This window comes from Haliaeetus albicilla, chromosome 2, assembly GCF_947461875.1.
Source record: "Haliaeetus albicilla chromosome 2, bHalAlb1.1, whole genome shotgun sequence".
NCBI classification, from domain to species: domain Eukaryota; kingdom Metazoa; phylum Chordata; class Aves; order Accipitriformes; family Accipitridae; genus Haliaeetus; species Haliaeetus albicilla.
In genome coordinates, this window is record NC_091484.1 from 1,733,064 (window position 1) to 1,755,480 (window position 22,417).

Consider the following 22,417-nt stretch of genomic DNA (forward strand, 5'->3'; position numbering starts at 1 on the left):
CCGAGCTGCTCCTCCATCCAGCCCTGGGTTTTCCTGCCCTTCACCGTTTCCTGAGGACCCCCCCACTGTGCTGCCAGGCCTCCCCCGTGACCTCCCCCAGCCCACCCGTGGCCGCACTCGTTGAACAGCCCTTCTGCAAAAATGCCTCATAAATGGCAGCAAATTCTCCCTGCCGCTGGACTGGGGCCAGGACTCTGCTGGAAAATTGGCTGAAACATGTGTTTTCCTCACAAATATTCCCTCCCCTCCCAAGCCGCTGGCAGCCTGGCTGTGCCACCGAGCCTTCTCCTCCTCCTGCGCGTCCCCCTTTTCCTTGCCGGGGCAGGAGTCTGCTGGGAAGCAAAGACACCAGTGAAGATAAAGATTGGGCAAAGTTGAATGGTGCTGCCCCCAGTTTAGATCTGAGGCACAGGCAAGAGAAGGGAGCGCAGCAGGGATTAAAAAGCAAGTTTTAATTTTTTTTTAAAAAATGTTTTCCTCTTTTTTTTTTAAAAAAAAAAAAAAGGAATCTATTTCAGGACCGGGTGTGATTCATAGTTTTGCGTTTCAGGCAGAGGGCAGATGGAAAAGGCCTCCCGGGAGCCCCTCTCTGCGGGGCTGGCCTCCTGCCTGGGACGCTGTCCTCTCCCTGCCACTAATTCTCCCACAAAGGAGAAGAACGGGCACCAAGGGCAGCAGCAGGCAGCAGCAGGCAGCCACGCAGGCAGCGTGCCCATGCACTCCCTGCTGCTTCCCACCCTGCCGCCTGCCATGGTCCAGCACAGCCCGGCGCAGCTACTGACCCCCTCACCCAGCCCCTTATGGACTCCTTCGGGTGCTCACCCATCCCCTAAACCCCAGCTTGGCTTGGGAACCGTGGACAAAGCGTGATGCTTCCCCTCCCTGCCTTGCCCCCGCTGCTCAGCCCCCTGCGTCGCAGCCCTGCAGCACTCCAGCCCTGTTTTGGGCTCTGAGATGCGACCCCCCACCAAAGAAAGCTGCCCTGGGTGGGGGCTGCAAAGTCCCTCTCCAGGAATCCCTCCCAAAGTTTCTCCTTTGATTTTGGTTTCTGCCCGAGGAGCAAGACCAGCAGCTCCGTTTGCTTTCCACCATGCCCCCAGGGAGCAGGAACCTGCACCCCCCCCCCGCCCCGCCCCAATGCTGCCTCGGTGGGCAGGTGGGAGCAGAGGGGCCCTGGGTGCTGCCACGGGCAGGGCAGGGAGTCCAGGTGTCCGACTCAGCAATTTTTGCACCAAACTCGGGTTAACCGGGGTGGGACCATCATCCTGAGCCAGGGCCGGGGGGAAGTGAAGGCTGGCGGGGGAATGAGTTTTTCGGTGGGTTGTTAAACCAGAACCCAAACCAGCCCCCAGCCATCGCCGTCCTGCCGGGACTGAGGGCTCATCCTGCCCGTGGCCAACACTCGCAGGCTCTGTGCAGCGCTGTCTGCCGGGTGGGAGCAGGTTTTGCCGACGGCAGCAGGGATGTCCTTGTGCCACGGACTGAGGAAATCGAGCAAAAAATAGTCGTGTCTCCGCAGCCCATTCGAGCAGGGCCCACGCACAGGGAGAGCCAGGGCAGCCCGCGGGGCTGGCATCCCAGCGCGGCCACGTGCCAGCCGGGAGCCAGCGGGGTCCCTTGTCCCAGGGAGGCGGTGAGCAGAGCGGCGCACACCGGGACCGATGGCACCGGTGCTGATGGCACCGGGGGGAATGGCGTGGGGGCAAATAGCGCCGGGAGCAGGTGGGACTGGTGGAGGTTGCACTGGGGCCGGTGGCCAACCAGGGATGGATGATACTGGGACGGATGGCACTGGGACGGCCCCGAGAGCACTTGCTGGAGGGGCCGCCAAGCCCCCGCACTACCTGCCCCAGGTGTGGACCCAGCTGGGGGCCGCAGGCAGCCCCTGGCCCCCCGCCAGCGCCTCCGCCTTCCTTCCTCCCTTCGTTTCCCAGCGCCTCGCCGTGGCCCCCCTTGGCCTCTCCTCCCACCCTCCAGCGCGGCCGCATTTTTCTGGGTTTGAGCTCATTCTTTCCACTCCCCTCACTGCCAGCTGCCAACTTTCCATCCCGTGCCCCCCCGCTCCGCCTCCTGCCGCAGGGAAACGCCGGCTGCAGCTGTGGGAGGGACCCGCAGCAGCAAGGAGCCCCTGTCCCTGGTGTGCAGCCCCCGACCCCGGTGTGATTGATGCTGTGTGAACCACAGCATTGCATCCAGCAGCACCAGGAACCGGGGTGTGGGGAGCTCCAGGGCAGGGCCCCAGCAGAATAGCCGGAGCCGGAACAGCAGCAAGGAGAGAGCAGCGATGCCTCGGTCACCAACGGAGAAAAGCTTGAGCGGGCTTCCCTGGTCCTGGGGACAGAGCTGGCAGGGAGAAGCCCTCGCTGGGGTTTGCACCTGCAGAGAGACAGTTTTCCCACAGGGACAGGGTGCTGCCCCACCTCCATGTCCCCTTTGCGCCGGTGACCCCCCTCTCTGGCCTGCGCCGTGCCGGCCACGGCCAGCGGCTCCCCACGCTCGAGCCACAGAGCGAGTGGAAACTCTCGACCTGACCCGGGCAGGGAGGGCACCGCCGATCCTCCCTGGCGCTGGGCCCGCTGAGCAGGCTACCCCACGGCGTCCCGGCTGATCGCCGGCAGCACAGCCTAAAAACAACCGGCAGAGCCCACGCGGCTCCAGCATCGCCTCCCCGGGTGCCCGGGGTCACTCGCTGCTTGCTGCAGCCAAGCACGTCCCTTCCCGGCTGTACCGCGCTGCGGCTGGTGCCACGCTGGTCGGCTCCTGCCTCCCTGCCCCTGCCCGGGGCACCAGGAGCCACTGAGTGCCCAGACTGCGGCTCCCACGGTGCTCAGGGGCTTGAAACCTGCACCTCAGCGGAGCTCAGCCATTCCCAGAGGCTTTTTCAGAGCCAACCGGGACCCGGGAGGTGTGGGGGGGGGGGGGCCTGGGGGTTTCTGCCATCACAGGGGATGATGCTGCGACCACTGGGTGAGGAATCAGGATTTCCAGCAAAGGCGGCCAAAGGAAGCCCTGGATGGAGGCTTTCCCTGCCCCGAGAGGTTTCAGCTGGTGAAGATGGAGCCTGCCGAGGCCTGGCTGGAGCAGGAGGCAGGTCCTCTGCCCCAGCCGCCGGCAAGGAACTGGGCTTGAATCCGGCCACGCGGCTCCGGGATGCGGCTGCCCATGGCAGGGACCCAGCAGAGACCAGCAACCTCCCTGATGTGGTTTATTCTGCGGATCGAGGGTTTTCCCCATTGCACCGGTACAGTGATAGCAGAAAAACCTCAGTCCAAGAAACACTGGTGCCAGGGAGACATGGCACAAAGCCCTGGCACAGAGGGGCCGGGGGTGCCAGGCGATGCTGCCGGTGCTCCCCCAGCCCCTCTCCCCGGCCAGGCTCCAGGATGTCCTCGAGGTGGACACCGCTATGGTGCCCTCGCTGGTCCCTGCTGCCCTGCAAAGGACGGGCACCACAAGCAGGACCTGCCACACTCTCGGCAGCCTCCAGCCCTGCAGGCAGCCCTGCACCAGGGCACGACCACCCCTCACCTCCAGCTCCCCAGGAGCATCTGTAATCCAGGATCCCACCACCCCAAGCGCAGGTGCCCATCCCACCCTCTGCAGCCCAGGGGACCCGGCTCCACTCGTCCCCCCTCCTGGAGGGGAACCGGCCGGATCCAGAGCACCCCGGGCATCCCTCAGCACTGGTTAAAACAGCTCCACGTCCTCAGCATCGCTCCGGACCTGTCTGGGCTTTTTGCGGAGCCACCGGCCACGCTGCTGGCAGAGAGAGGAGAGTCCCAGCCTGCGTGTGCGGAGGAACGGGAAGGTGGCAGCTCTCAGAGCACGGACAGGTCGTGGCAGGACTTGGAGCGGACCTTGAGGGCCCCTTTGCTGCTGTTTCTGGCCACCAGCCTGTCGAGGAAGCGCCGGGCTCTCTTGGTGAGGCTCTCCTTGCGTTTCTGGCCGGGCAAGGGGCGCGCGCGGGCCTCCTTGCCCCCGCGGCGCAGGCGGATCTGCCGCACTACCCCTTCGAAGAGCTCGGCCACGTTGTGCTGCAGAGCTGCCGACGTCTCGATGAACTTGCAGTCGAACACCACGGCGCAGGCACGGCCCTCTGCAAGGGAAAGGCAGGGAGGGGGCACGGCCCCGCTGGTACCCTGGGCACTGGGGAATGGGTGCTGCTGCATGTGGGGCAGCAGCTGAACGTCCAGAGAGAAGGGGACAGACACAGGGGAAGCAGCTGGGTAGGGAGCCTGGGTGCAGGGCCCTCCCCGGTGGTCCCCACCAGCCAGACCCTCCCACTCACCTTCAACGGAGACCTCACGACACCGCACCAGGTCGGTTTTGTTCCCCACCAGGATGATGGGGATGTCCTCGGCCTGCCGCGCGCGACGCAGCTGGATGCGCAGCTCCGAGGCGCTCTCAAAGCTGCCCCGGTCGGTGATGGAGTAGACGATGACGTAGGCGTTCCCCACCTGCAGGCACTGGCTGCGACGACAGCTCTCCTCACCCTGCCACCGCATGGGGAATGCGATATCACTGCTCTGCAGGGGCTGCTGGCAGCCCTGACCGCTGCTGGGGGACAGCGGAGCACCCCAGCACCGATGGGACCTGCCAGCACTCCCCACCACCCTCAGCATCTTGGGGAACAGACATGTGGCCCCATTAATAAAATGCACATTAAAAGCTCCTGATTTTGTGGGGTGTTTGAGAGTTTCCTCCTCTATCAGCAACAAATTTGGGCTGTGGGCTCAGCTTGGCTCGTGGGGGGGCTGAGGCTGCACCTCCTGGAGCTGCCCTTGGCCACACAACACCGGTGTCGTGGGTGTAGGGCCCTGCGTGAACCAGGCACTGGTCCCTGCTGGGCAGGGTGGGATTAGGCAATAGTGGAAATAAAGGGCCGTTGTCGGAGCGTTATGGTGCTGGGGCATCTCCAGAGAGCGCAGCTGAACGTGCAAAATGCAGCCCCAACCCACGTGAGTGCCGTGCCCGCATTCACAGCCTGGGAACCGGCTCCATCCCCGCTCCAGGGGTTCGGTCGCTGCCTGGTGGCACCCGCAGGAACGCCAGCCCTGGCATGGAGGGAGGCAAAGGGGGGTTTCAAGGGAGGCCGTGACAGCGGCGCTGGCATTTCTGCCCAGGAGATGCCTCTGTGCGCTGAGCGGAAGGAATGCCCTGTGCCAGGCTCTCGGGGCCACAGCTCTGCCTTATGAAAACATGTGTCCTGGCTGGTGGCACCGTCTCATGTGGATTTGCCCAGTCGGCTCCTTCAGCCCCATTCCCAAACCATTTCCACACATTTCGAAGCAGGCTGGCACCACCCTCCTTCCCCACAGACCCTTCTTCCCACCCAGCCTGACCAGCCCTCGTACAAGGGACACCCTGTGCTTGCGGTGCCTCACCACGAGAGCCCCCACCGGTGAGAACACGGTGGGCAACCTCCCACGCTGGTGAAAGGTGGGCAAAGAGCCAGCCAGAGACATGACCCCCAGCCCCTCTCTTGCCCAGTGCATGTCCTGCTCCGCGGTGAGGGCAGTGGCAAACCCTGGACGCGGCAGGGAAAGCCCCAGGAAGCTTCATGGAGCTCAGAGGCTCCTAAGCAGCAGCTGTGCCCATACAATGCCCCCCGGGCACGTCCCAGCACACCCGGCCCTGCCAGCAGCACAGGCTCCCCGCAGCACCCAGCCCCGACCCTGCCATACCCGCTGCTCTGGCTCCCAGGTGTCCATCACCAGCAGCGTGGTCTCCTCGCCATCCACGGACAGCGTGCGTTCGTACGAGGCCTCTGCAAGATGCCAGGAGAACCCAGTTGGCACGGCACCGCCCGGGCAGCTGAGACCCAGTCCTGGCACCGGGCTCCTCTCCGCCTCGCACACGGATTTTTCCCGTCACGGGGCCGTGCACCCCCGCCACCTCCTCCGGGTCCCACGGTGGGTGACCCTGCCGCAGAGGGGCCCCGACCAGCCTCCCACCGGGCACCCACCTCCGTGCTGCTCCAGCAGGTCCCGCTCCTGGACACCAGCGAAGAGGTTGACCAGGCTGGTCTTGCCCACACCGGAGTCACCCAGCAGCACCACGCGGTACAGGGGCTCCCAGGAGCCGGAGGAACCCGAAGAGTCGGAAGACCAACTGCCCCGGGGTGCCGCAGCTCTGCCGCCCGGTTCGGACGCGGAGTGACCGAGCTGGGGGTGACAAGCCTCCCCCCGCGACGTGACACCCGGTACCCCCGGCCGCGGGAGAGGGGTGCTGGCCCTCCTCCGCAGCGGGCTCTTGCTCCCGCGTTGCGTGTTCAGGGTCATCTGCGGCACCGAGGGCAGCGGGGCCGGGACAGGCGGCTCCCAGGTGCCCCGGCTCCCTGCGCCCCTCCCGGTGTCAGTCTCGGTGCCGGTATCCGTCCGAACCGGCGGTAACTCGGGCACAACTTTCTCCGGGACAGGCTCGCCGCCGCCCGGCCCGGGGCTTTAAACCCCGGGAGGTGGAGCACCCCCCCCCCGCGCCGCGCCCGGTCCCTCCCCCGCCGGACACACCTCCCGCCCGCACCGGCCCCGGGCCCGGGCCCCGGCCGCCCTGTCCGGTCCCCGAGGTCCCCGCGGGGCTCCCGGTGTCGGGGAACGACGAGTTCCCCCGGGGCGCGCCCCCTCGGTCCCGGGGAGCTGGGGGGGGGGGGGAGGGGGGGGTACGGCGGTAGCACCGGGATGCCCCGGCCACGCCGCTGTGGCCGGGGGCTCCGCCACGCTCCCCCGTCCTGCGCGGGGCAGGGCTCCGTCCCCCCGGTCCCCCCGGTCCCCGGTCGTGCTCGCCGCCGGCCCCGGCCCGGCTCCATCTCGCGGCGGCGTGGGGCAGCGCACGGCGCCGCTGCTTCGCCAAGTAAGGAGCGAGCCGAGCCCGGGGACCGGTCCTGCCCGGTGCCCGGCGGGGCTGCGCGTTGCCGGGTCCTCGGAGCCCTGCTCGGCAGACACTGCGGCACCGTAACGACGGCGAGCGCAGCCGGAGGCTGGCTTGGCACGGGTGAGAACAGGAGCCGGTTTTATTTGAAGCTGTCGGTTGGCCCGGACCTACCGCTGGCACCAAACCACCCGAGCACCGGCTCCGTGCGGGCACCGCTCTCACCCCGTGCTGGGACACCAGTCCCACCCGCACTGGGATGTGCTGGCAGGGCCTTGTGGCACCAGGGCTGCTCCCAGGACACCCCTCACAGCGACAGGGAGGTTCCTTTGGGCTTCAACCCCTCCGGCATTACCCCATGAGCACAGTACAAACCAGGCAGGCCAGGGATGACGGTAACACCTTTACTGCACCATAAAAACCACATCAGTGAGTCCCCAAGGCGGTTGAGCGGGCTGGGATGGAGAAGTGCCGACAGCAAAGGAGGGGGCTTCGCAGCTCGGTACCTCATCCAAGCCCGGCCACACCGTGTGCTGGGCGAGGGGCCTGCGAGGGGAGCCTGGCCGAGTGTCAGATGAGCGGCATCTTCTTGGCAGGGAGGCTGAGGACCACCTCGGTATCCGGCATGCAACTAAGGGAGAGAGGAAAGTTAGGAGGGGCAAAGTGAAGAGCGGGAATAAGCCGCCATGCGAGGAGGAGGTGGAAGAGGAGGAGAAGCTCCTGCATGGCCAGGGTGGGAGGTGGGTGACTGCTCAGATGCTCTGCGCAGCCCACTCAGAGCTCGGAGGCACCCGATCCCCTGCGTGTGGGGATCAGAGGGCTTGGGGTGGGTGGAGGGAAGCCTGCTGTGCGTTAGCTGTGCCATCTTCTCTGTGTCCCCAGGGTCCAGGACTGGTTTTTAGTGGGGAGGGCTCAGACACTTGTTCTGGGACACAGGACAAAGCAAGCAGCTGCGGGGAGCAGGGGGAAAAACCCTTTAAAACCAGATGAGGGTTGTTGTGCACAGTCCCTGTTCAGCATGAACCAGAGCCCTGCCCGACCACTAGCTCAGCCCAGCACTATTTTGCTTTTTGGCTCGCCCTTCATCATCTACCCTGGCCGCTAACCACTCTGCCTACAAAAGAAATCAGCTTCAAGCCTGAGCCCTGCTCCACGGCCCTTTCTTAGGCCACGCTTGCGACTAAGCCCCCCGCAAGGCAGGCTCAGAGCTCGCTGGCCTTCCCAGAAAGGCAGAGCCAGACGTAACCCTGGGGCTCTGAGAGGGAGAAGGAATGAAATCAGCCGCCCCTCACTGTCAATCCCGAAAGACAAACAGCAGTGGAGAAAGCCCGTCGGAACAGCCGGGTACATCTGCTTTCTCACAGAGAGAGGACAAGCACAGTGAGCTGGGCTTGCTTAGAGCTGCGCTCGCTCAGAGCTGCGCTCATCCATCTCCATCTCAGTCCAGGACAAACTGTGCGTCCAGAGTCCCCACAGCACAGGGCTTGAAGCTGCTGGTGAAATCCACCCAGGGCCCCTTGAAGCAAGAGGATCTTGAATGAGGGGAAACTGAAACGCAGATGGGAACGGATATGCAGGGGGTTACAGCTCCTCCGGGCTCCGTGGGCTGCCAGCAGCACACAGAGATCCAAAGAGGGCCAGCAAGAGTCGGGCGCTCCTACGCACCCTTATGCTCCCAGGCTGAGTGTAGCTTGTGTCTGATTTTGCTCTTTCAAGAAGCAAATCCAGTGTCTGGAACCAAAGGGTTAATTAGAAAAAACGAAGGGCTGGTGAAGTCGTGTGAAAAGTTGCAGGGAGGTCAGTGGGAAAGGGCTGAGGGATGGCGGAGAGGGCTCTGGCACGGGCTCCTGCCTGTCAGGGCGGGTAAGCACCAAATGCCTGACTTGTGATGTTACAGAAACTTTCCACTTGGGCCTTCCTGCTATTTTTAACTCTTCTCCCAGCCACCCTCAGTAACCCCAGTCCCACCAGCTGTCAAGGCTAATTAATTCCCTTTTTTCATCATTTTTTTTATCGGGAAAAAAATTAAGTTGGACTAATCCATCACACAGCCGCTTGCCTCCCCTTGCCATCTCCTGACACATTCCAGGCTTTCCTCCTGCTTCAGCTCATGCCTCCACAGTGCTGCAGCCATACCTGCCTTCCAGCTAAAACCCAGGCCCTGGAGTGGAAGATCTAGCCCCTCTTGTCACCTGTACCACCACCAGTTTGCTGGGCGAGCGTCTGCTCATCCCAAGGGATGATATTTTCATGCAAAATAACCCCTGTGTGCATGCGAGGTGTGGAGGAGTTGAGGGGCTGGCCTGCACCTGCAGCGGCGGGACGCACTGGAAAGGAATGACTCCGTTAACAGACGTCTCTGTGCCAAGAACAATTTGTATAGGCAGCTGCTGTAAATAAACGCACATATGCACGCTGTTCTGCATACAACTACGGGTTTCAGGCTATAGCATGCTCAAGATCTAAACACATTTGACCCATTTTTTTTTCCTCAGGTTTATACGCCTGGTCAGCAGACAGCACAGAAAGCCGAGGCACCGAGGCACCTCTAAATCATTTGCGATTTTTGTGATTTGTCCTGCCCTGGGTAAGACCCCACTGCCATGGGACAAGGGACAGTGTTACGGCTTCAGCCTGCCATGGGTACGGTGGAAAATAGCTTGTCACGGCTGGCTGTTGGTATGCTTCAGCCCACGGACTTGGCCCGTCTGGGTCTGTCCCTGGAGAGGAGAGCCCGGTATTCCTGTGATCGAGCTGGCAGGGCCTTCTGCCCATCAACACTAAGTGAGGATTCACCTTACACTTTGTAATTCTTATATCCAGTATCAGCACAGCACACACTGGTAAGCAGGAGTGAGGATTACCCACAACCTCCACTCAGGAAGTAATTAGCTACCAGAGAACTGGGGCAGGGAAAGAGCAGTGAGAAAGATAACAAAGTTTTGCCTTTTTGCTGCCAGCCAATGCTGCCGGCACATTTTTTTACATATTAGGGAAACAGCTGCCCCTCTTTGCTCTCACAGACTGCTGGTGCCATTTCACACAACCAGCAAGGCGGCTCTAGATGGGCAAGACCTGCCTCGACAGGGATGCTCCTCGTGAGCCTGCCCCCTTCCCTCAGTTTTGTTTCCTAAACACGAAGTAAAAATAACAATAAAGTAAGAGCCAGTGTAGGCACAAGGGCCTTGAAAAGCTCTGCTGGTCCTGACTGTCCCTGGCTGCAGCCACTGATCATCTCCATTTGCAGACTGCACAAAGGGAAGCCCAGAAGAGAGATGTGATGTGACCAGGGATCAGTATTAGAGTTGTGGCTAGTTCCCAGCTGCTCTTAGGCAAGACCACAAGACCCTGCAGCCATCTTTCCAAGCAGAACCCAACGTAACTGTGGGTTTATACCCCAGGCTGGGCATAGGTTTAACAGTGATGTCTGTGGAAACAATGGAGTAAGGTTATCAGCACTCAGTGCCAACAACTTTGCAGCCCAAGGCCACAGAGAAAGGGCTGTGCAAGCCCACTGACCAGCCTTACTTTGGTCTGTGGAGAAGAACGTCAGCAAAGATCAGCTCTCTTAGGTCTCTTGCACTCTGGCGGAGCATCTGGATGCTTCTCTTCAGCTCACCAATCTCCTCCTCCAGGTCCTTAATAATCTGAATGAATGACATTTCTAAGAGTCCTTTACTTTGCAATAGAAGCAGGAATAAAAAGTTTTAGAGATTTTGCAAACAGCAGAGCTAGAAAACATCCCTCATGAAAGTGAGCCCCTAACAGGCTTCCTGAAATACCTGCTGGACTGCTCGTCCTCAGGATGTCCTACCAGCCCACTGACTCCAGTGGAAATGGAAGGCAACGTACCCCACTAAGGCAGACAAAATCCTCATGAAGGGAAAGGGCTGAGGGTGGCTGGCTCTGCTGCACTGCGCTCATTCTTCCCCAGCTCGCTCACCTCCCTTTGCCTCAGTATTTCACATCGTAGAATGTGGTTGTTTATCACCATCTGCTTCAGGCCATCCTGGTGCAGCAACGTCTCCTGTGTGGGTGAAGAGAAGAAAACCAGCTGAAGAAACTCCACAGTAACCACCAGCATGAAACCCTGCCACTGCTGGGTGCCAGTGCTGGCCGTGTCCAGGTGCATCACTCTTCAAGAAAATGATTTCTGCTTGAACAAGGTTTGGGTTCCAGCTCTAAAAAGAGACTATCATTGAGATCACATTGTGCTGATTATGGAACAAGACTGAGGAACTCAAGAGATCCAGTTCAGTTTCCCAGGCAAAGCTTGTTAATATTGCTTGGGTAACTTGTATCACCTGTGCTTCCAGATTCATCTGTGAAAGGGCACAGCAGTTCTGCATCAGAGCAGGCTGTAAACCGAGTCAGTAATTAATTATTTTCCTGGTGCTCTCAAGCTGCTAACCCAGGAAAAGTGCTAAGCACATCATGCGAGCGGGAACTGTGCAACAGTTCCTCCTATTTTGGGAAGAACGACAGCAGTCCCTGCTCTGTAGTGCTGCATATAGTTTAATATCCTCATGAATTTATTAAAAACATATGTGCGCTGCCACAGCAGTGTCACAGCCAATTAGCAAAGCAGCTACCTAAATAATGTAATACAACAGGGACCATAAAAGCAGGGTGAATGTTGGGTCACAGTGCACTCACCTCCACGTGGCAAACTCTCAGGAGCGAGTCTGAGAATATTTTAACACACCAGACTACAGCAGCAAGTCAGAAGTGCATCTCATGTACCCTCCCAGCCTGACAAACAGCTCCAGTACGGCATCAGGAGGGGAGCAGCAATGCTTTGTTACTCTTTGGGTGCTGGCTGCACTGTGCTGTTGCTAATGGGCAATGTGTGGCAGCCCCTGCCTTGTATCCCAGCTCCCAGAAACTGATTCCCCTTGCTGGGATGTCTCATGAGTTCCACAAACCTCCACGACTTTCTGTAACAGTGCTTCTTGTTCTGCCCGTGCCTTCTCTTCCAGCTCCTCCAAGATGGCCTTCCCCATTTCTTCTGTCTTGTCTATCTCCTCCTGAGAACAGCAGGAAGGAGTGCACAGAAACAACAGGAGCGTTAGGCAAGATAACCATCACGTTCCTTCCTTCCCTTCCCTCTCCTTCCTCCCTGGCAACACTGCAAGAGAGGTCTCGGCACCTGCTGTTGCTCCTTCAGTTTCTGGATGCTGCGCTGCAGAAGGGCTATCTGGACAGCTTGTTCCGGATACTGCCCGTTGATGTAGGTGCGCAGGACACTGAGCTCGTCCTGGAGAACCTGTACCTTTGATGTGACTTCATCCAGCTGCTGCTGTAGCTCTGAATGAAAGTCAAAACAGAGAATCTCAAACCAGGCATTCCAGAGCTTCACTTCTTCATTAAGGAGTCTGTCCTGCATTTGCCTGAATCCTCTCTACAGAGATTACACACCCTGAGGGAAGTGGGAATGGCTACCCCAAGTCAGACCACCTTGACCAGATCCTGCCCTCCTGCAAGGAGCAATTCTTCCCACCCCCCTGAGCACAGGCTGCCGGGTGTCACAGGGCTCTCTCTGTCCTGACAGGCTGACGGGAAGATCATCCCCACAGAGCAAATGGGATTCATTTTCAGACATGAAATTGTCTGATGTTTATAAGATCAACACAGTGTCTTTAACATCATAAGAAGGAAAGCAAAGGTAACACAGTTGTATAGACTGCATTTCATAGTAATGCGAGCAACTCACTTCCCAGATTCTTCTCCATTGTTTTTTCTGTTTCCTGGAGCTCTGCCCTTGCTGTATCCAGCCGGTTCTGATTGAAGGTCTGCACGATTGCCTTCACCCTCTGCACAGGGAGAAATCCAGTCAGTGCTCATTCCACAGAGCTCTGAAACATCCCCCTGCACCATCCCTGACCTTCCTCTCATGTGCTGTTGCTTGCATTAGCAGGACAGAGGAATCCGTCGCTGTGGCTGCTGCCAGCTCGTGCACGGGAGCTGCTCTGGGGAGCAGAGTGGTGCTTCAGGAGCCAGCTGCAGCCAAGGACATTACAGAGAGATGGATTTGGGCTGTTACAGGGGTGACTACTGTTGCTTGGGACAGTTACAGTCAGGGTGCTCTCATGACTTTAAAACACAGGCACAAAACAAGAGCACTTCACAGGATCTTTGGGCATCAGAGAGCTCCCCACGGGACTGGGGATGCTCTAGTCACACTCGGTGCAGCGGAAGGGGCTGGGCAGCGCCTGACCCTTCTCCAGTACTAATGAGTAATGGGAAGTTCTGCACTCTGCTGAATTGGGTCTGTTGGTCAACCTTAAAGCCTCACCTGAAGTACTTCATACTGCTGCAGCAGGCTCCTGGCTTGCTTGGCAGTGCTGTCATCAGTGTGCTGGATGTCCTTCATCAGCTGGCAGTTGGTCTCTGCCAGGTGGGCACTGCGCTGCTTCAGCTCCTCGACAGCATTTTTCTTCAGATTGGTCAGATTCTGCATGAATTTGTGGATTAAAGTGTTGCGGATTCCACCAGTTCCACCCACCCCAAGTTTTCATAGCATCGTCTGCCATCCCCAGGACATTCCTGTGCCATGGTAACAGCAGCCTCACTGCTGAGGCACTCTGACTTCCCCCATACAGCACACCCTTGCTCCCACGTTCCTTTCTACCAGCTGCAGCATCACCGTCTCTTTTATAACCATCTTTCACCTACTAAAAAGCTGTGGTCATGTCCTCCACCTCAACCTTCTCTTTGCTAGACAGAAAATCTGATACTGACAGTCTTTTCTAACAGGTCACATTTCCTAAATCTCATCCCTCCTACTGCTACAGTCTGGACTCTCTCTTGGTTTCTCTTAATTTTTCTTCATAGACAATATCAAGGTTAGATTTCTTCAGCATTAAGCAGAGCAGCATAATTACCTCCAGTGTATTAATAAATAAACACATGCCATTTTGCAAGAGTGAGTCAGGCTGCTAGAATTTCCTCCATAAAGGCAGCCAGGGTAACTGTATGGATTTGCTACCTACATCCCAGCACTGGATATTTGTGGCACGTACTGTGGTAATTTTGATCTCTTCCAAGGTTTTAGCTAATTCAGCCTTCTTGAGTGCTAATTTCCTCTGAGTAAAACTTCTGTATTTCTCTTGGGATGATGATGTCTCTGAAGGCAACGGTGGTTTTTTACTCAGCATAAATGCAACTGGTGAAACAAACAAAGAAAAGCCTGTGCTTATTTCACAGTCCAGTTTCAATGCTTTACATCTACTCTCTCCTGTCATATGTGACTGAGAGAAATAAAAAGAACAACTGAGAGACTGAATTCAAACCTTCTGCGGCCCCAGCAAAAGCCACTCACAGTTACAGCCCAGGAGCCAAGCCTACAAAGCGCTCCCTGGCCTTTTCTAGTTCTCCCCCTTTATTCTCAGCATTTCCCCTTGGATAATTTCCTTTTTGTGGCTTTTGCTGAACATCTCCCAGCAGAAAGCACTGGGTTAACTCAAAAGCAGCACCAGTGGGCAGGGGCAGCAGGGCAGTATATAGAGGAATCTCTCCCAACCTGGCTTGTTCTTCTCCCCTTTCTTCTTCTTGTCCTCGCTGGTGAGCAGTGGCAAAGTCAGCCTGTGGGCTGGAGACTTCCTCTCCTCTGCTTCTGCCTTCTGCCATTTGCTGTAATCCTAAACTCAGCACAACAGTAGCACAGAGAAGATGGGGAGTCAGAGGAGGTTTGTGAGCAGAGACCTCTCTGACGTGACCCGCAGTTCTGACTCCCCTCTGCAACTCCTCTGGGGCTTCCCAGCGTCCCTTCACCAGCTTGGAGAAGCAAATCTCCAGGCCTGTTTGAGAGACGCCTCGTTTACAACCACGGTGCTGTGTCATAAACCCCAGGGGAACAAGAGACTTACTATTCTTTTGAACTCTTCCGTGATATTCGGGCCCGGGCCCTGTCCATCCATCTCCACACAGGCTCTGGAAGGAAAAAGCGTAACCCCAGCGAGGAGGCCGAGCCCCACAGCTCCGCCTGTCCCCACGGATAAGCCTCTGTGGGTCCAAAGTCAGAGCAGAGAGGCAGTGACACCCCCGGGCTATGGTACCCTTAAGTGAACCCCATCTCCTCCTTGCCCCATGGGGATCCCCCCTGCCCATCCCCTATAGGGAGCCCCCCTCCCCACCCCATGCCCCCCTGGGAGTCTTCCTGCCTGTCGCCTACGGGGACACCCCCTGGCTCCCTCCTTTGTCCCACTGGGACCCCCCGGAGATCCCCCGTACCCCACATCCCCGTCTCCCGGGCCGGTCTCCATGGCGACAGCAGGAGGGTACGGAAGCCGGGCGGGGCCCGCGCTCCCGGGAAGGGCGCCCCCTGCCGGCTCCGCCCCTGCCCCCGCACGGCAGGAGCCCGGGATCCACCGGGACGGGATCCACCGGGGCGAGGGCCGGCCGCCCCGGAGAGCCCGGAGCAGGGCGGCCCCGGCGCCAGCGGGCACCGGGCAGCCGCCTCAGGGCCCCGCAAAGCTGTTCGGCCCTACGGGCGTTGCCATGTTAATGGCCGGGGGCTCACCCCCGGAGCCGTGTGGGTCGGGGTGGGATGGCCCAGCAAGATGCACGGTGCCAGGGTCATAGGGGAGCTGGCGCGGCCGGTGCCCGGTGCCGGGCACGGCGGGCGGGAAAGGGTCGGGCATGCGCCGCCCGCAGGCCCCGTGCAAGGCCCAAGGCGATGAGGAAGGTCGCGGCGGAGGCTTGTGTGGCGTTCCCCGGGGCAGCGGGGCTCGGGCAGGGCCCCGGGACAGGCCGCAGTGCCCGGGACAGGCAGCGGCGGCGGCGGCGGCGGCGGGGCCCCGGTCCCCGCTCGGGCCCCTGTTACCACGGCAACTGGCGGGCGGTGGCTCAGCCAATGGGCGCGCACCCTGCGGCGGGGGCCGCGCGCCGCGGCGGCAGCCAATGGGCGCGGCCCCTGGCGGGCAGCCCGCGGTCTCCGGGGCAACAGGACCGCCGCCGCCGCCGCCGCCCCATTGGTGCCGCCTGCAGCGCGGCGGAGGGGGCGGGGCCTAGGCGGGAGGGGCGGGGCCTGGCGGGGCCGGGCAGCGCGGGACGACGCCCCACTCGTGTCACCGGGGGGAGTCGCGTGGCCGCCCCGTGGGCAGCGCGGGCCCCGTTGCCCCCCCCCCCCCCCCCGCCCCGCTCTGACCCACCGGGAGCCGAGCCGCGGGGAGACGCCGCTGGGCCGGGCGGGGGGACACGCGTCCAGGAAAGCACCGGCCTTCCCACGCCGCGGGGGACCGAGGGCTGCGAGCCCCAGCGGGACGGCACGGGGGCTGTCCCAGGCCAGGGGGACCCGGGAGAGTGGGCAGGACCGGCAGGGGCGAGGTCCGGGAGCGGCGTCCCGGGCGGGCGGAGCGGTTCCCGGGCCGCTCCCGGGGGGCGTCCGTGAGGGGCCCACGTGTGCGGGTGTAGGGGGCACCGGGGACACCGGGGTGCCCAGACCGGGGGAGCAGCGGGTACTGGCGGTAGTTGGAGCATCCCCGGTTGGGTCCCGGAGAGCACGGGGAGGTACCGGGGTGCCCAGGCCGGGGCAGCGGGACGGTCGTGTGAAGGTACCGGCGGTCACCGGGGACGCTGCGCTGCTCAGCGGGGGGCACGGGGAGCTACCGGGGGTGCCGTGGCGGCGGTACCGGGGCGCGCCGCCCTGCCATTCTCTCCAGCAACCCCTCTCCGGAGGGCGCCCATTGGCGGAGCCGGATATTTCCCCCCGCCCCGCGGCCAATGGGCCGGGGGGGGGCGGTGCCTCCCATTGACAGAACCGGCGCGGCGGTGTTTACCGGGGGCGGAGCGGCGGCGGCTATAAGAGCGGCACCGGGGGGCGTGCGGCTCCCGGGCTGCCCGCACCGCCCCCGCGCACCCCCCGACCCGGACCCTCCGCAGCGTCTCCGCACCGCACCCGACCGGAGCGTCCGTCGACTTAACGGGGGAAGCATCCCCGGGCCGGTGCGGAGCATCCCCGGGCCGGTCCAGAGCATCCCGGAGCATCCCCGGGCCGGTCCAGAGCATCCCGGCGCATCCCCGGGCCGGTGCGGAGCATCCCCGGGCCGGTCCAGAGCATCCGGGAGCATCCCCGGGCCGGTGCGGAGCATCCCGGAGCATCCCCCGACCGGACCGCTGTGGAGCATCCCCGAGTCGGAGACCGCCGGCCCGGCCCGGGCCCCCTCCAGACCATCTCGGCCGCCGCCGCCCCGGCGGAGCCGCCCCCGCCGTGCGCCCCCGGCCCCCGGTGCGGCCCCCTGCGCCCCGCCCCGCCGCCGCCGCCCGCTCCGCACAATGGGGGCGGCGCGGCGCGGCGCGTAGCGGCGGGCGGGGAGGCGGCGGCGGGCGGGGAGGAGGAGGAGGAGGAGGAAGAAGAGGCGGCGGCGGCGGCAGGGGGGGGGTCCCGGGCCCCGGTATGGTGCAGCGCGGTACGCGGGGCCGGGGCGCGGAGGCTCGGCGGGAGCCCTGCGCCCCGTTGCCCACCCGCGACGCCGAACCCGCCTGGTGCAAGACGCCGAGCGGGCACATCAAGCGGCCGATGAACGCCTTCATGGTGTGGTCGCAGCATGAGCGTCGCAAGATCATGGACCAGTGGCCCGACATGCACAATGCCGAGATCTCCAAGCGCCTGGGCCGGCGCTGGCAGCTCCTCCACGACTCCGAGAAGATCCCCTTTGTCAAGGAGGCCGAGCGCCTGCGCCTCAAGCACATGGCCGACTACCCCGACTACAAGTACCGGCCACGGAAAAAGGGCAAGGTGGGCACCGGCGCGTCCCGCCCGCGGCTCCCGGTGAAGATCAAACCCTCCGTGCTAGGCCGCGTCTCCGCTGGCCGCAGGCAGCCCGCCAAACCGCCTGCCGACCCCGACGCCCCGCAGGAACCCGCGCCAGAGGTGCCCGTCGAGGACTGCCCCGCGGCGCCCGGCACGGCCGCCCGGCACGCGGCGCCCGCCGGGGAACGCGGCCCCCAGGAGCCCCCCGCGCCCCCGAGCCCCGCCGCCGCCTGCCCCGATGCGGGGAGGTCCCCGGAGAGCGGGTCCCCCTCTCCCATGTCGGCCGGGTCCCCTCCCTCCTCCTTCAGCTCCTCCGATGAGGAGCTGGAGGAAGAGCTGCTGGGGGTCCTGCCCGGGCGGGCCCCCACCAGTGCCGCCTGCGGCACCCTGGACTGGTCCGTCTTCGACAAGGACCACGACCTCTTCCCGCGGGGAGGCTCCTCGCACTTCGAGTTCCCGGACTATTGCACGCCTGAGGTGACGGAGATGATAGCGGGGGACTGGCTCATGTCCAGCATCTCGGACTTGGTCTTTACCTACTGAGTCCCGCGCTCTGCAGGTAATGCTCTTTTTTTTTTTTTTTTTTTTTCCCCCCCCACAATCAGGTCGTATAAAAAAAAAATACCACAACACCCCCCCCCCAACAAACCCCAGGAAAAAAAAACATAAAAAGAACCGAAACCAGCTGTTTACATGCAGGAATCAGGTATTTTACCTTGAAGGCGCTGGAAGGCAGAGCTCCCTGCTCACCCCACCCCCCCGGCACACACCCACTCCTCATCCGTCCGTCTGTCTGGCTCTCGCCTCGCGACTGCCGGACGCGTGGCTGGCCGCCGCGGTTATTTGCCCGTGAAATGCGAGCATCTAACCGGGTTTTTCATTGTCAGCGCCCGGCCCCTTCCCCCTGCGGCTCCGGCCGCCGCGGTGCTGCCGGCCATGGCTGCTCCCAGTCGCTGCCATCCCCGCCGGCGGCTGCCCCGTGTTCCCTCCCGCTCTGCGGGCAATGGGAGCACCCGTGCCGCCCTCGGCTCTCGGTGCCCATCCCGCCCTCCCCATTCCTCAGGGAATGGCCGATTCCTTTTGCTTTTTGACCGCATTTAAAGTACGGCTTCAATTTTCTCCTCTTCCTTGTTGCAGCCCTTGGGGAGGGATCCCCGGCTGCGCCGTGTCCGGGGGTGGCAGAGCCATGCGGAGCCCTCCCTGCCCGACACCTCGTTTTGGGGGGGGGTGTCTCTGGCTTCGGGGGTTCGGTGTCCCACAGGACCGGCTCTTTCCCCGCGGCGCGCGCTCCCCGCCGCTCGCTTTGGGAAGAGCGAAGTTGCGCGCACGTGATCCGCACGTGGACGCGGGAGGCTGTGTTGTCCCTCTCGCCAGGCGGTTCTGCGGAGGAGGTTGTGCCGCGGGGGGAGCCCCTGCCCGTAGGCACCCCGAACCCCAGTGGGGACGAGCCCTTCCCAAAGCAGCCAGCCCCCATTTGAGCCTTGGACGCGGTGCCCACGCAGGACCCGCTCTGGGCTGGCTCGCCTTGGCCGGTGGAGCCGGGTCCCAGCGTGCCCGGCCGCGGTGAGCGATGCTGCCGGGGTGGCAGGGAGCGGGCAGGGCAGGGTGGCTGGCGAGGGATGTTGCGGGAAATCTGCCTTAAGCAACCACCCAAACGGGGCCGAGGGCAGTCAGAGCCGACGCTGGTGGGCGTGCGGGGTGTGGGCGATGCTCTGGCGCGGCGTTCCACCGTGCCAAGAGCAGGGGCATCCTGGCAAATCGCTGCCAAGGAGCTTCCCGGCAGGGAAGGTCCTGCCGCAGCGACTCTTCCAGCTGGGTTTTTCTTTGCTTTTCCTAATGGCTCCTTCCCTGCAATGAGCTGCCTCCTCCCGCTGCCGGGGAGCACGTGGCTGCAGCGCCGGCTCGGCGGCCGCCGCAGGCTGCGTTTGTGGGGCAGGGGCTGTGCTCGGGTACAGCTGTGCTGTGTGGGGTGCCGGTGGGGACCCCGGTCACCCTGAGCTGCCAGCCTTGGGGACGTGGCCGTGGCGGGGAGCTGGCAGCACCCGGAGGAGCTGTGCTGGGCTCGGCGGGGACCGCTGCTTGAAGCAGCCTCTGAGGTCCCCCCACGGCCCCGATTCCCGGGCGGGGGGGTCCGGGTGTGTGGGAGCCCTTCTGACCCGTCCTGGGCGGTGGGGGTGCCGGGGGCAGAGGGGCACCCGCTCCCCGGGGCTCTGCCTCCCTGTTTTAGGGCTGCCGGTTCCTCCAGTCACAGGCTGCCCCGTGCCTGCCCATTGCCGTGGGGCCGGCAGGAGCTGTGACCAGGGGAAGGGCATCCCCCTCCTCGCCCCTCCCGGGGCTCTGGCAGCCCCCCAGGGTGGCTCGGAGAGGGGGACAGGCCCGGTCCAGCTGCCAGAGATGCCGGTGGCTCCGGCTCAGCCGTGGGGACAGGCACTGTGGCGCAGGGAGAGGTGCGTCCCTGGGCCCTTCGCAGGGATGCTCGGTGTCCCCCAGCCCCGTCCCGGGTGGCCTCGGGGTCCCCTCGAGGCACCTCCCTGACGGCCAGCCATCAGCATTGTAGATGTGTCGGTGTGTAGCAGTAGCTGTGCGTGTGTGTGTCGGCGTTGCGTTAGCCACGGTGTTTCAGTAGCCCCGGTGCGGGTGCCAGCCTGCGGAGGCAGGCGGGTGTCACGCATCAGACACGTGTTCCCCGTATAGAGCGTGTCCCCGTCCCTGCCCCCCCCCCCACCCCCCCCCGAGGCCGTTCCCCACCGGACCCAGCCCCAGCCAAGGTGGAAAAGCCAAATAAGCGCCGGGCCAGCTGCGATGCCGGCAGCCTGCTCCCACCTCACCGCCGCTCCGGGGGGGGGCCTCTGCCTTCCCACCCCCCACGCCAGGAGCACCCCAAGCCCCCTCCCACGCGTGAACCAGGTTTGGGGTTCCCGTGGGGTCCTGTGGCCCCCCGGGGCTCTCCGACGCGCACAGATCTCGCCCAGCACCTCGGTGCCTTCTCGGGGAGCGCGCAGCCAGGGGCGCTTGGGAAAGGCGCCGAGGCTGCCGGCCGCCCGCCCTCCATCCCCATCCATGGGGAAGCCAAAGCCCCCAAGTACCTGCAGGGCCTGAGGCCACGGTGAGGGTCTCGCATCATACGTGTGCTCTGCCAGCCCTGGAACTTGGGGCTGCATCTCCTGTTTCCAGCAGGGACACGGGCAGCCCGGGGTCCCGGTCAGTCCCCTGGGTGCCGTGCATCACCCGTGGGCTGGGGCACTCCCTCCACGGACTGTCAGGCGAAACATTTCCTCAGGAGCAGGTTCTGGGTCAGCGCCAGAACCGGAGCCAGAGCCGGGGTCGTCCCCCCCACCCCGGCCGCAAGCACAACACCATCCGCTTCGTCCCCGTCCCCCTCCCCCTCCTGCCCCCTCCTCGAGACTCGCTGGGTTTGTTTATCCGGGGGGGAACCGTTGTGGACAGTGGTGGATTTTCTGTGCCGTGTGGTTGTAGTGCTTAGAGACCCCCCCCAGCGTGCGGCCCCCTCCCGCTGCGCCCCCCGCCTCCCCGCTGCCCGGTGCTGGCTGGCATGCGTGTGCGAGCGTGTGTGCGTGCGACATCCCGTCATCACTAGAGACAAAGCGAATAATAATAATAATAATAAATAAAATAAATGAATAATAAAAATAAACCAAACCTCTCTCAGGAAGAAGCCGCCCCGGCGGCGGCCAAGCGGGCCGGGGGCCCCCGGAGCCGGCGGGGCCCCAGCGCAGCCTGTGGATGGGCACCAGCGCTCGGGGTCACCTTTGTAGTGTTGTGTTAGTGAAGGGTTCCTGTATCTGTTGTCTTGGAGAAATAGGCTTTTAGCTGAGGGGCAGCCCCGGCCCCCTGTCCCGTCCCGGCGGGGGGGTGCGAAGCGGCCGGCTCTGGCTCTGCGGAAGCTCGGCTAATGGTTATCCTGACTGTTGTGACTATGGAATAAAGTGTGTTGGTCTGCTGCCCACGGCTCCAGCTCCTCCTGCGCGCCTCGCTCCTCCCAGGGGGATGTGGGGTTCCCAGGGGGATGTGGGGTTTGCTGGGGGATGCGGGGTTCCCAGGGAGATGCAGGGTTTGCTGGGGGATGCAGCGTTCCTGGGGGATGCGGGGCTTCCAGGGGGATGTGGGGTTCCCAGCAGCCAGCACCCAGCTCCCAGGCATGTCAGCTCCCACCTTGGTCCACGGGCTCCCACTCTGAGCCCCAGTTCCCATGGGCTCCCACACCGACCATTCCCTGGGGAGCAGGCTGGATGTCCCCTGGGAGCAGTGCCACGCTGCTGGGGGGGTGTGAGCGTGCATGTCTCTGTGTGTGCACGCATGTGCGTGTGTGTGCATCTCCCTGCACGTGTGTAAGCACCCGCTTGGCGTGCGGGGTGTGTGCCCGCACCCCGTGCGTGTGTGTGCGGGCTGCACACGTGTGCACGGTCTGGGTGTGTGGTGTGTGGATGCACAGCATGCCTGTGTGTGTGTGCATATGCCCGCGCTGTGCACACATGTGCTTCATGCATGCGTGGGCTCTGCACGTGTCCACACGTGCCGCGTGCTGTGCACGCGTGTGCTGTGTCTGCTCTGTGCACGCGCAGCCCCACGGCACCGTCAGCTCCACTCGGGGGCTGGGGGGGCCTAATCCAGCCCCGCAGGAGGGCTCGGGGGGGGGGGCCACGGGGGGCACACGATGCTTGCGTCACACACACACACACACACACATACCACCCCCCCACCCCCCCCCCCCCCGTCCATCGCTGTTGCCACGGCAACAAGGGGAGCCCGGAGCATCCTTGGGTACTGGGTACCACC

General features: G+C 62.9%; 3 protein-coding genes across 9 annotated transcripts; 1 reads left to right on the forward strand and 2 right to left on the reverse strand.

Annotated features, from left to right (window-relative positions):
• Nucleotides 1-3,188: 3,188 nt before the first annotated feature.
• Nucleotides 3,189-6,431, reverse strand: REM1 (RRAD and GEM like GTPase 1). Its single transcript, XM_069801723.1, has 4 exons — nucleotides 5,966-6,431; nucleotides 5,685-5,767; nucleotides 4,289-4,493; nucleotides 3,189-4,096 (listed from the first exon to the last, which is right to left on the reverse strand). The coding sequence occupies exons 1-4, from the start codon at nucleotides 6,279-6,281 to the stop codon at nucleotides 3,819-3,821; spliced, it is 882 nt and encodes a 293-aa protein (XP_069657824.1). The 5' UTR covers nucleotides 6,282-6,431; the 3' UTR covers nucleotides 3,189-3,818.
• A 554-nt stretch (nucleotides 6,432-6,985) lies between these two features.
• Nucleotides 6,986-21,562, reverse strand: C2H20orf96 (chromosome 2 C20orf96 homolog). 7 transcript variants are annotated; one of them, XM_069801763.1, is made up of 11 exons: nucleotides 15,100-15,858; nucleotides 14,736-14,799; nucleotides 14,390-14,507; nucleotides 13,890-14,032; nucleotides 13,163-13,321; nucleotides 12,581-12,680; nucleotides 12,017-12,174; nucleotides 11,793-11,894; nucleotides 10,811-10,894; nucleotides 10,396-10,514; nucleotides 7,258-7,498 (listed from the first exon to the last, which is right to left on the reverse strand). In XM_069801763.1, the coding sequence occupies exons 1-11, from the start codon at nucleotides 15,129-15,131 to the stop codon at nucleotides 7,438-7,440; spliced, it is 1,140 nt and encodes a 379-aa protein (XP_069657864.1). In that variant the 5' UTR covers nucleotides 15,132-15,858; the 3' UTR covers nucleotides 7,258-7,437. The 7 variants fall into 7 exon arrangements, with proteins under 7 accessions (XP_069657890.1, XP_069657835.1, XP_069657854.1 ...); XM_069801772.1 differs by lacking the exon at nucleotides 7,258-7,498 and adding an exon at nucleotides 7,505-10,294 and having other exon boundaries at nucleotides 15,100-15,866; XM_069801734.1 differs by lacking the exon at nucleotides 10,396-10,514 and having other exon boundaries at nucleotides 6,994-7,498; nucleotides 15,100-15,881.
• SOX12 (SRY-box transcription factor 12) lies at nucleotides 16,042-21,583 on the forward strand. Its single transcript, XM_069801801.1, has 2 exons — nucleotides 16,042-18,179; nucleotides 18,320-21,583. The coding sequence occupies exon 1, from the start codon at nucleotides 17,264-17,266 to the stop codon at nucleotides 18,161-18,163; it is 900 nt and encodes a 299-aa protein (XP_069657902.1). The 5' UTR covers nucleotides 16,042-17,263; the 3' UTR covers nucleotides 18,164-18,179; nucleotides 18,320-21,583.
• The last annotated feature ends 834 nt before the right edge of the window (nucleotides 21,584-22,417 follow it).

Coding starts and splice junctions, on each gene's coding strand:
- REM1 (XM_069801723.1), bottom strand. CDS start 6,281: ATGACCCTGAACACGCAACGCGGGAGCAAGAGCCCGCTGCGGAGGAGG. Junction 4,494..5,684: donor CCTGGGAGCCAGAGCAGCGG/GTATGGCAGGGT, acceptor ATGCGGTGGCAG/GGTGAGGAGAGCTGTCGTCG. Junction 4,097..4,288: donor TCGTGAGGTCTCCGTTGAAG/GTGAGTGGGAGG, acceptor TTTCCCTTGCAG/AGGGCCGTGCCTGCGCCGTG.
- C2H20orf96 (XM_069801734.1), bottom strand. CDS start 15,131: ATGGAGACCGGCCCGGGAGACGGGGATGTGGG. Junction 14,033..14,389: donor AGGGGAGAAGAACAAGCCAG/GTTGGGAGAGAT, acceptor TTGTTTCACCAG/TTGCATTTATGCTGAGTAAA. Junction 12,175..12,580: donor AATGGAGAAGAATCTGGGAA/GTGAGTTGCTCG, acceptor ACTTTCATTCAG/AGCTACAGCAGCAGCTGGAT.
- SOX12 (XM_069801801.1), top strand. CDS start 17,264: ATGGTGCAGCGCGGTACGCGGGGCCGGGGCGCGGAGGCTCGGCGGGAG.